General features: G+C 39.6%; 1 protein-coding gene across 1 annotated transcript; it reads right to left on the minus strand.

Moving 5' to 3' along the window:
* Positions 1-484: 484 nt before the first annotated feature.
* On the minus strand, positions 485-1,788 carry LOC130998341 (uncharacterized). The gene is made up of 3 exons (XM_057923767.1): positions 1,664-1,788; positions 793-1,449; positions 485-713 (listed from the first exon to the last, which is right to left on the minus strand). The coding sequence occupies exons 1-3, from the start codon at positions 1,786-1,788 to the stop codon at positions 485-487; spliced, it is 1,011 nt and encodes a 336-aa protein (XP_057779750.1).
* Between the last annotated feature and the right edge of the window lie 10,954 nt (positions 1,789-12,742).

Consider the following 12,742-nt stretch of genomic DNA (forward strand, 5'->3'; position numbering starts at 1 on the left):
CGATGGAGTACACGATGGAGTACTCGATCGTCGATCGTGTTCTCCATCGTGTACTCCATCGAGTACTCCAACGAGTACTCGATCGAGTAGTTGACAGACATATAGCAAAATCCCACCAACAAATTTATAAAACCAATAACCATCAATCCAATATGCTAATCATACCCTACGAGGATAAAAAAAGTGACATAGTCTTATGAAGTAGGCCTCATGAATTGTTTTGGTCTGTGCGCTCCGGACATTTTGATTTGTTGTGATCCGAACTACGACAAACACTACATTTCTTGGCTCGTCGACGTCTTTCTTGCCCTTTTTGATTTGTGGTTGATTCTTCCGGAGGTTCATTTTCTTCTGGAGGTTCATTTTCTTCCGGAGGTTCATTCTCTTCCGGAGGTTCATTCAAATTGATGCCACTTATTGGGGTAGGGGCTGTGCAAACGCGCCTGTTGTGACCACTTTCCTTACACCTTCCACACACCTGTTTTCATCTTCTTATCGACTCCTCCTCAAATGCAGTCCTAGAACGACTCATACTCGGACGTCCGGATTGACGGATGTGAGCCGGGGCGTGGACGACGATTGATGAGATCTCTGAGGGAACATTCCACTCATCGGGATGTGGGATACCTCTAATAGGAGCTTCATAAGTCTCGATTAAGTTGCTTGTTTTGAAATAGCCACTAACAAAATCATACACATTTAATCCGGCACGTCTGTAACAAAAATATTAATGTCACACAAAGGATAATAATATTAAATAAAAAAAAACATGAAGAAATAGTGATAACTTACCTAATAGCGGCAACAGCATGACGACATGGAATCTTATCCTCATCAAACTCACGACATTCGCATGTACGACTCACAAGGTCAACTTGGTGAATTCTTTTTTCCTCTTCGACCTTATAAATATGTGTAGTGGTTTCATACACTCTTAGGTGATGACTGAGTTCGACTTGCACCGCCAGCTTGTTGTAAGCCGCCTCTGTCAACTCATGTTGTCTGGACATAGCACTGGCCCGTCTCTCATCAAACCATTTTTCCACAATAGTGCGAAAAGTCTCAAGCAATGAGGATACTGGAAGCCGTCTTGCCCACAGTAGACGAGAATTCAAGACCTCGAAAGCATTAGATGTCATGAAACTATACCTAGGTACTGGACTTCTCGACCTAGCCCACCTCTCAACCCCAATAAGGAAAAGTCTCGTATGAGCGCTATGGCTTTGCAACTCCAACTCCGAAAAGAATTTTTCAAAACCTTCAACTCGATAAGCATATGCCGCATTCTTGAAGTGGATTAATGCTTCCTTGCCAATTCGTGTCAAATTTTTATGCAAGTGGTGATAACACAATCCATGCGCTGCATTTGGATATACAGACCCAATAGCATTTTGGATACTCTTATGCTGGTCGGACACAATCATGAGACCTTCAGGAGGATTGTAGCACCTACGCAGGTTAGAGAGAAACCATGTCCAAGATTCATCGTTCTCTATCGGACCCAAACCAATTGCAAGAGGAAAGATTTTTTCGTTCCCGTCCTTCGTGACAGCAACAAATAATACGGCCTCTATTTCTTCCCTTCAGATGGGTCCCATCTACTACAATAATCGGCCGTAGAGAGCTTTCAAATGCACGAATACACTGACCAAGGGCAACAAACATGTGGAGGAACACATCTTCATGAGTCGTTTGATAGTCATATATAGTCCCAGGGTTACGCTCCTTCAACAAGTACAGATACGACGGGATCCTCTGATATGACTTTTCGAAGTCGCCATATGTCATGTCTATAGCTAAGCTTCGAGTTCGCAAAGCAAGGCTATACATCATTTTAATCCCAGTGTAATCGAAGCATCTCATCGACCATCTCCTTCGGCCTCAAAACACACCCCTCTGCAACCAATCTGCGAGCAAAATAACTAGCTGCAACTTTTGCAGTCACCTGTCTTGCAACCCTTCAATCCAAGTCCGTATAGCAACTATGATCCAACGTCAGATTTGTAATCCTCCACATTGATTCACCCTTCTTGGCACGCATCTTAAACGAACAATCTTCGCTATGCTTGCATACGAATGCCAAACGTGTCTTGCTAGAACGTTGGGTGGCATATTCCACTCGATTTTCCATGTGATAGATTCCTACAACAACAATCAACTCATTCTTGGACCGAAATAAGGCATCCTTTACAAGGCTTCCAATGTCTGGTGCAAGAACTTCTTCCCATCCTAGTGTTGGCACACTATCAAGTTCTGGAACCGGAAATAATCCAATTGCGCTGTATACGCTCTACACCGTCAGGATCCTCTCGGTTAGCCTGATCATCAGACGAGAAGTTTTTCTGTGGTGGCTAACGCATCCAAGCGTTATCTTCAGTTTGCATACTCTGAAGCAAATCAGCACGACAATTAGCTTCCTCATCTTCGTCTGAAGCATCGAACTCTTCGTCTGGAGTATCTGTGATTAAATTAGATAGAAAATATAACTATTTAGCATCAACGAATAAAAAAAATAAGAGAAACTGTTTCTAGTAACTACTCGATGGAGTACTCGATGGTGTACTCGATCGAGTACTCGATGGAGTACTCGATAGAGTACACCATCGAGTAGTGGGCAGTCCACCAATGATTGGTGACTCCATCGAGATAGCAACAATTAAACATAACACAACACAAAATAACATTGTCTCACCTGATTCAGAATGTGGCGTTGTGTCATGTAGGGGCGCCGAGCTGCTGCCTGCGACGTTCACATTTACATTGGGTAAAGAATATTCATCTCTAATGGTGACGTAAACCATTGGATTGTCCTTTTGCTCATAAAGTAAGCGAAATAAATCTGTATCACTTTGCAAAGAAACCTTCAATCTTTCGCCGTCAGTGTTTCCTGTCAAGTAAAACACCAATAAATCTGCACTCGACGAACGACACATAGCATCCCTAATCTGATGCATAAGACGATCACGACTGATCTGATCCACTACCATGAATACGGCAACAGTATCTCCATTTACATACTCCGTTCCATGCTAACGACCACTGTGTCGTATAATAATACGTTGCCACGACGACATCTGTAATTATATTAGATAGAAAATACAACTATTTAGCATCAACGAATAAAAAAAAACAAGAGAAACAGTTTCTAGTAACTACTCGATGGAGTACTCGATCGTGTACACGATTGAGTACTCGATCGTCTACTCGATCGTGTACTCGAGTGGTGAACTCAATCGAGTACACCATCGAGTAGTTACAGTCTACCAATGATTGATATTACAACACAAAATCAAATTAAACAAATTGTCATCAAGTAATCAAAAACTCGATCGTGTACACCACCGAGTAGTGAAGAGCAACACGAAATTTTTCCAATATTATCACAATAAACATTGTTTTATAATCATGCTTTTGTAAAGGTACTTTCATTTATGAAATACTAAAACCTTTTTTTATTAGCGAATCATGTATTCGTCACGTGGCTTCTATCGAGTAATGAAGAATCTCGATCGAGTACACGATCGAGTACACGACCGAGTAGTGAAGAAAAACCCTATTTTTTTTTCAATATTATCACGATAAACCTTTTTTAACTACTTTATAATCATAATTTTGGAAAGGTATTTGCATGTCATCAAATACTAAAACCTTTTTGTCATTAACAAATCATATATTCGTCATGTGACTCCTATCGAATAAAAGAACTCGATCGAGTACACGATCGAGTACAAGACCGAGTACACGACCGAGTACTGAAGAACAACCCTAGGTTTTTCAATATATCATCAAGAAAAAGATTTTTTACGTACCTTTGTAAATTCTTACGAGAATAGTGCACTAAGAGGGAGTATTTGCTTCTATTTTATACAACTTTGAACGACTTCTTGAGGAAAAACGAAAGAGCTTTTTTCATAGTTTTCTTCTTCCTTCTTTGCATGAATTTGAAGTATGTCTCCAACAACTCTCTTCAACTACTCTCTTCCAAGAAATTAAGTAAAAGGTGGCTTCATTTATATTACATTCACTCAATCAAGTATGTATTTCAAAAGTAATTTGTTCCCTACAAAAGATATAGCTTCATATAGCTATTTTCGTAGATGGACATTAATGGTGGTTCATGGGTTGGTGGAGAGAGAGAGAGAGAGAGAGCAAAAGAGAGACCCGAGATAGAGAGAGATGTGGACGACGGCGATCGGTGGCGCGACTGCTGCTGCTGGCGGCGACGCGGACGGCGGCGATCGGTGGCGCCGACTGGTGCTGCTGGCGGCGACGCGGACGGCCGTTCGCTGGCTCCTGTTCGCCGCGACTTCTGCTGCTGGACGGCGAGGCTGTTGCTGCGGCTGGCGGCTGTGGCTGACGGCGACTGGAGTGGACGCCGACGATGACTTGGCGGCTGGCGGACGTGAATTCCAAGCGTCACTTTGGTGTGAAAAATCCCAGCCCTATTACTACGTTGCAGACGTGAATGAGAAGGTAGAAAATTGTTGATTTTCTATTGTTTTATTTATATATAAAGTTTAAATAAAAATATAATATAAGTATGAAATAAAAGTATTGAAAAGTCAAAGGGCACTCTAGTCTTTTAAGTTAAAAAGGGTTGTTTAACTTATGTTTCATAAGGAGGGGATATATAACTTATGTTTTTATGAAAAATGGCTAAAAGTGATAATTCCCACAAATATAAAATGCTAACTATTTCTCAGAAGATTATAGCTCTTTAATAGTTACTAGTGCGTAATCCGTCGAAGTTCGACGGATTTTATATTTATAATTATAATAAATAAAATAATATTTATATTAAAGTAATGAATTTTCTATGCAAATAACGATTTTACAATTTGTTCTCATCACAACAATATATAATAACTTGTATTAAATATTCACACATATTTACATTTATAAATATAACTTATCACAATAATTGATTATCCATCTCATTAGAGACTCGAATATTGAAGAATAAACATCAATATACAAAATTAAGAGATAATTATAAAAAAAATCATGTAAACTTGTTGATAAAACGTTTGTACCCGTAAAAAATGTATGTTACTCATACTCAAATGACTTGAATAACAAAGTAATTAAAATATGAAAAAATTCCACGAAGACATGTTGATAAATGTTCTTACCCGTCTAAAATGTATATACTCATACTCGTCCCCATTTTGATTAGTTACACGAACTCATTTAATTTTATAAATATAAGCTGTTATAAATTATATTTATTCTCGTTTATACTTTATATACTCATATTAATTTTAAGTTCAATTAAAATATATTTTAATACCCATTCATGTCTCAATCTCTTATAGTAATCTCCACCACTTAAACAATATACTCCATTCGTCCACCAAATAATTTTCTATCTTTCTTTTTTGGATCGTCCCCCAAATAACTTCATATCCATTTTGGGACACTACTCCAACACTAATAATACCCTAATTATTCTTATTTTGCATCTTTTCACAATTTTCAATACTAATTATAAGACGATCTTTATCAACAACCCATCTTAACCTAATCTTTTATTAAATTGCGATTTTATTAAAGAAAGAAAGCAAAAAACCTAAGAACCCTTGAAAGCACAAGAGAGCAGACTAAGGGCCGAGCCTCATTAAAACCTCTCTAAAGAAAACCCAATGGGAAAAACCTTAGAGAGGAAAAAGAGTACTCGTCTACGACGAAACCAACAAGAGGGAAACAAGCGGAAGTGGAACCGCTTCCAGAACTCCGGCCTAACCATTGTCCTGAAGCAGTCCCGGCTTGTTTCCCAAACCAAAAAACGCAGACCAGAGCCACAGAGGGCAAAGAAGAAAAAACCATCACGAAAAAGAGAAGAAAGAACAAGAACCAAATTCGAAGACGAACAAACGCAACAGAAAAGAAAACCGCAGCAAACAAACCAAAAGGCAGCTCCACCATCATCAACGAAGGAAACGGCAGAAGCAAAGACCAAACCAAAGATCTTGCCAGAAAACTCCTGTCGCTGTCTGAAACACGACGCAACCAACGGAATCCGACTCCATATGGCCCAGTATCTAGCGCACCAGAAAACTGAAAAAGACCTATATGGAACATTCCCACAAACAACCGCCAACGCCAGCCATCAGCGCATACGAATATGACTGTGAGTTGCCATATCAAGCCTCACAGCGTCCTTAATCTCCTCAATTGCTGTCACGACCGGCCCTAATTAAGGATAATTAAGCCGGGAAAACCGTGACTAATGGAGGGAGATTAGAAGCGGGGTAGAAAGGGGATAATCAAACAAGGAAGGATCGCATTTCATCATTTTTAACAAAAGGGATATCTATAATATAACGGAGGTTTAGTCGTATAGACTCAAATAACTAGTAAATTCGGATAACTCCGACTTAGCCAAAATAACATAAAACTTCTAAGTACGCAGCGGAATAAGGTTCTGATTACATGTATGAAGACATGTATCCCCAGAGTTCATTAATACATAAGGATAAGACAAAAGACTCCGCTCGTCACTTCATCACCATCGGCTACTGCTCAACCTGCACATTTATAAATACATGCAGGGCTGAGTACAAAGGTACTCAGTGGGCACATAAGCCTATAATGAAATATAACATGCTTCGTAAAGTTGTAAATTGTCATGCCATCATAAACAGTACAACAAGGGGTTTTTTCGCTAAAAAGGCCCAAGCTTACTAAATTCATTTGTGATTCTTAAAGTTCGTCTGCAGACTAAGTTCTCATAATCCATCATATCTGAAGCTATGTGCCGGAGAGGTGGCCACCTCTCACGGTCACTTGACCGGCCAACCCGCTAGATGACTCACGGTCACTGGTGTACACTAGTCCTAGCAGGATAGCTATCAACTGCTCAGGACCCGAATTCGATTACATGATAACTGGCAAAGCCATATCAGATAGATATCATACTGAAATTGAAACATTTTATGGCAAGACAATACTTGAAATAACTTCAATTCAAAGATTTTGTCATGAAATAACTTGCTTGAACGTAACATTTAAACTCATTTGATATATATGAAAGTAATGCCCACCTGGTTGCAGTGTTTTGCTACTTAAGATAATGATTCTCTTTCCTTAGCGCGATAGGTTACTCAGGCGCTTTTGTTTATTTGAACCTTCGATAACACGAAAACATGTGCTCGAGTGAATAATAGAAAAGATAACAACAAGTGCAGTGAATCACTATTCACTCCTTCTCTAACTACCCATATTTCCTTAAACGATTGTATCTAACTCATATACGATCGTCCTTCCTTTATCGAAGTACTTCATGTTCCTTTGAGGATGTAGGAAATCCCATTTTATATTATTCATTTATCAACTATTCCATCTAATATAATTCTACCAACAAATTCTCATGGAATCTTTCTCAAAATATTTAGTAAATATTAATGTATCTCAATAGTTCATTTATAAACTAAAAGTGATATTTTATCAACAATAAAACTTTAAAATGCTTAATATGAATTATTTTGAATCATTTCAATCTCCACAAAACTGTATAGACTCAACTTCAACTAATAAACTGCTTTTACTCCGAACTCGTATGGAGTCGAATTTTACATCAATAGAAACCTCTTTGAGTCTAGTTTAATTAAAAAAAAGTATGTTGCAAAACTCCAAGTAGTTTAAGAGATATAGCGATTTTCCCTTCGCGTACCAGATTCGGCAGTTTCTGCCAACTGAAAGTCCAGATTTTTGAAAAATAGCAAACGTTTCCGGAATGACCTCAAATTTTATATGCAGATAGATAACGCATATAAATTCATACCATAAAAATTTGAGAGCTAAATATCAACATATGGTTACTGAAATATTTAACTTAATCATCTGCCTCACGACAGTTTCAACAGATACGGGCAGTAGATTTCTCGAATTTTAAAAGGGTAGTAAACGAAGTTCAAATAACATGAAACTTTGCACGAATATTTACCACACTCTCATATATACCCTAGAAATTTCCCATAATATTATAGAAACATGAACGCATCGAAACAAGGGCGTCAACTTACCCCTGTCCAAGTGAGCACTAATGGAAGTTGTTCGCCGGGGGTTTTCCGGTCCTCGTTCCGCGATGGTGTTTAGCCGCGAAGGTCTACGACTTAGTTGTCCTCGTGCGAGGTAGATCAGGCTACAAAAAGGTGGTTTCTCGATCCTTTTTCGTCGTAAGGATGGTGAGAAACGAAGGCCGTAAGTTGGCCGGTTGCTAAGTCGGGAATTCGACGTTGGCCGCCGAAGGATATTGCGCCCTTCGGTCAGGAAAATACAGAGAAGGTTTCGGCCTTTCGATTGTTGGATTTGGTAGCCTGAAGATGGTGGAACAAGTACACATTCCTGGTTCACGGCCTAGTGGCTGGTCGGCGAAGAAACGGGCCGGCGAAGGGAGCTCACTTGAGCTTAAGAAATATGCAAAGTTGTGATTTGAAGCTTGTTGGCTTCACTGAATATTGTCAAGAGAATAGCTCTGTACCTTAGAATTTGCTGAATAAAGTTGTTGGTTTTGAGCTGAATCTTTTGGATGTTTAGAAGAGGAATTCCGTAGACAACGGAATTTAAAATGGTGGAAATTTTTGTAGGGAGTTGGAGAAGATTACTGTAGAACCTTTGAAGATTTTGGATTGCACACGATGGAAATCTGCAGCTTTTGAAAATTGTAGATTGCTGAGATTTTCTTCAGCCGCCTTTGAAAACTTTGCTCTCGGCGTGATCATCTTCTCCTGAAATTGGGGCTTTTTGGGAGTGATGGATTGCATGGAATATATTGCAGCTGTGAAAATTGTGGATCTTGTCGTGATTTTCCCTTGCTGAAATCTTGACTATTTGGATAGGATTTACTGCGGAAAAATGCAGTTTTGAAGATGAATAGTTGTGGTAATGATATATGTTGGAGGGGTTGGTGTAATAGTGTAGTGATTCGACTATTTATCGGGATCTAATTTCTCATAGTTCGTACTTGTTTCTGTAATAATTCTCCAATTCTCGATGATTAAATACTCGTCGTATTTATCTAAATTAAATCCTCAGACTAGGGATTTAATACTTGAAAGTCGGAATTAATTCACGACTTAATATTAACTCATATAGTGCGAAGTAAATAAAATTATTATTCGCATATGCTCAAGTTATAATTCTATCAACTTGATCTAACTAACACGATTTTTAAAATCGGTTATAAGCCTGGAATTTCTAATAATATTGATTGAATCCATCAATAGGTGAAATAAAGTCTCAAACATGTAACTAAACCAATAAATTTAATTATTGGTTTGATTCATGGCTGAATATTAAATCGCAGCTCTGTATCTCTTATACCGACTTTTGCTGAAATAATATTATCTTAATATAAAAATCTCAAGTGATAATTAAATATGCAAAAGAAATATCGTAATTAATGCAACTATTTATTCTAATATGTATTTAAAAGAGCGGGGCATCACATACTACCCCCCTTAAAATAAATTTCGTCCCGAAATTTGCATATCTTCGTTAAACAACTCTGGGTATTTTTCTCTCATCTTGTCTTTGAGCTCCCACGTAGTTTCTTCTTGTGCATGGTGCATCTAAAGAACTTTTACTGAGGTGATTGATTTATTTCTGAGTTGTTGCACTTTTCGATCTAAGATAGCTTCAGGTCTTTCTTTATAGCTCAAGTCTGGGCTAAGAATAATTTCTTCTTGGTGGATCACATGCTTTGGATCGAAAATGTATTTTCTGAGTTGTGACACGTGGAAGACGTTGTGAACGTTTCCAAAGTTTGGCGGTAACGCCAATCTGTATGCTACTGGACCTATCATCTCTAGGATTTTATATGGTCCTACAAATCGGGGTCTAAGCTTTCCTTTGACACCGAACCTAGTTATCCCCTTGGAGGGAGATACCTTTAGGAAGACCTTGTCCCCTATTTCAAAATGTAACTCGGTTCGATGCGCATCAGCGTACGACTTTTGTCTATCTTGTGCCTCTTTTATTTGGCCACTGATTTGGCGGACTATCTCAATCATTTCATTGACCGCATCCGGTCCTAGAATTTTTTTTTTTTTTTCACCCACTTCATCCCAATAAAGTGGTGATCTGTATTTTCTTCCATACAACGCCTCATAAGGCGCCATATCGATGGTCGTCTAGTAACTGTTGTTGTAGGCAAACTCGATTAACGGTAGTACCGTTTCCCAACTTCCGCCCCTGTCTAACACCATTGTCCTTAACATATCTTCGAGGGTCTGAATCGTCCTTTCCGATTGCCCATCTGTCTGCGGGTGGAAGGCGGTGCTGAAATTTAGTCTCGTGTCTAATTCTCTCTATAAGCTTATCCAAAATCTAGATGTGCACTTTGAGTACCGGTCTGAAGTAATCGACACGAGCACACCGTGTAAGCGCACGATCTCCCGAACATATAACTGGGCCAGCTTGTCTGACCCGTATGTGATCGGTATAGGTATGAAATGAGCACACTTCATAAGTCGATCTACTATTACCCCAAATGGCGGTGTTTTCTCTCTTTGTCTTGGGTAAATTGGTCACAAAATCCATCGCAATGGGCTCCCATTTCCATTCCGGAATTTTCAATGGTTGTAACTTCCATATGGTCTTTGGTGTAAGGCTTTCACTTGTTGGCATGCTAGGTCTTATCATGCCTTCCCACCAAGAATGCTTCTTTAAATCTTGGTACATCTTAGTGCTGCCTGGGTGGGCAGTATAAGGGGTATCATGAGCTTCACTCATGATTTTATCCTTAAACTCATCGTCGTGGGGAATGCATATCCTTTCCTTAAAGAAGATAACATTATCTGTCACTTCCTTGTAGTTCTTGAGGTCTCATTTCCTTATTGCTTCTCGAAGCTTTTCCATTTTCTCGTCCTTTCTTTGTGCTTCTACTATCATTTTCCTCAAGTTAGGTATTGTCGCGACAACGCTTGCTGTTGTCCCCGGTGGTTTAACCACTTCTATGCTCATTTTTCTAAATTCCTTTATGAGCTCCTCCTCTCGGGTGACGAGAGATCCCAATTTAGATTGAGTTTTACGACTCAATGTATCGGCCACTACGTTGGCCTTGCCCGGGTGGTAATTAATACCACAGTCATAATCTTTCACTAGTTCGTGCCATCTCCTTTGTTGCATGTTAAGGTCCTTTTACTCGAAAAAAAGTACCTCAGGTTCTTGTGGTCCGTGAAAATTTCACACCTAACTCTATATAGGTGGTATCTCTAAATCTTTAGTGCGTGCACCACTACAACTAACTCCAAATCATGAGTCGAGTATTTAAGTTCGTGTGGCCTAAGTTGTCGTGATGCGTACGCTATCACCTTTCCTTCTTGCATTAGCACGCAACCAAGTCCATTTTTGGACACGTCTGTATAGATCACGTATTTCTTGTCGGCTATTGGAACAGCTAATACTGGTGCGGTGGTCAACCTTTCCTTGAGTTCTTTGAAGCTTTTCTCGCATTCCTCTGTCCAAGAATACTTTATCCATTTCTTGAGTAACTGCGTCATTGGTCTTGCGATTTTGGAAAATCCTTCTGTGATCCTTCGATAGTAACATGCCAATCCCAAGAAACTTCTTATCTTATTGGGGTTGGTAGGCGATTTCCATTCACGTACTGATTGCACTTTCTCAGGGTCTACCTTAATCCCTTCTGATGACACAATATGCCCTAAGAACGTGACTTCGTTGAGCCAAAACTCACACTTGCTGAATTTGGCATAAAGGCGCTTCGTCCTCAATATTTGTAGGGCAATCCTCAAATGTTCCTCATGGTCTTTCTCATTCTTTGAGTATGTCAGAATGTCATCTATGAATACCAAGACAAATTTGTCTAAGTACGGATAGAACACTCGATTCATTAGGTCCATGAACATGGCTGGTGCATTGGTTAGCCCGAAGGGCACAACCACAAACTCATAGTAGCCATATCTAGTTTGAAAAGCTGTCTTAGGTACGTCTTCTGGACGAATCTTCAGCTGATGATAACCAGACCGTAAGTCTATCTTTGAGAATACGGTTGCTCCTTTGAGCTGGTCGAAGAGATCGTCTATCCTTGGTAAAGGATACTTGTTCTTGAGTGTCACTTTGTTCAATTCTCTATAATCTATGCACACTCGCAATGTGCCATCCTTCTTCTTCACAAAGAGTGCGAGAGCACTCCAAGGTGACACACTCGGTCTAATAAATCCTAAATCCAAAAGTTCCTGAAGTTGTATCTTAAGTTCTTCCAACTCCTTCGGAGCCATTCGGTATGGTGCCTTTGAAATGGGAGCTGATCCGGGCTCCAAATCAATGGTAAACTTGATCTGTCTATCCGGTGGTGGTCCTGGTAGGATCTCCAGAAATACATCAGGAAAGTCCCGAACGATTGCTACATCTTCTATGTTCTCCTCAGCTCCTGGTTCTCCGTGCAGATACACGAGGTAGGTCGGGTATCCCTTCTTCATTATTTTCGTTGCTTGCAGGGCAGAGATGATCATATTTCGTCTCTCCATACTGGTCCCGTGGAAATGTGTTGGTTCCCTTCCTGGGGTCGAAAGGATATCCGTCTTTCATTACATAGGATGGTGGCGTAGTTCTCAGCTAGCCAATCCATTCCTAGGATCATATCCACGTCTCTTATTGGTATAACATACGAGTTATTTACTACAATCGTGAGTGACCCTATGTTCAGTTCTAGGTTCAAGCACATGTGGTCTACTGTCGTGATCCCTGCTATGGGTGATGTTATACTCAACTCCTGATC

The sequence above is a fragment of the Salvia miltiorrhiza genome, chromosome 8 (assembly GCF_028751815.1).
Source record: "Salvia miltiorrhiza cultivar Shanhuang (shh) chromosome 8, IMPLAD_Smil_shh, whole genome shotgun sequence".
Classification (NCBI taxonomy): Eukaryota; Viridiplantae; Streptophyta; class Magnoliopsida; order Lamiales; family Lamiaceae; genus Salvia; species Salvia miltiorrhiza.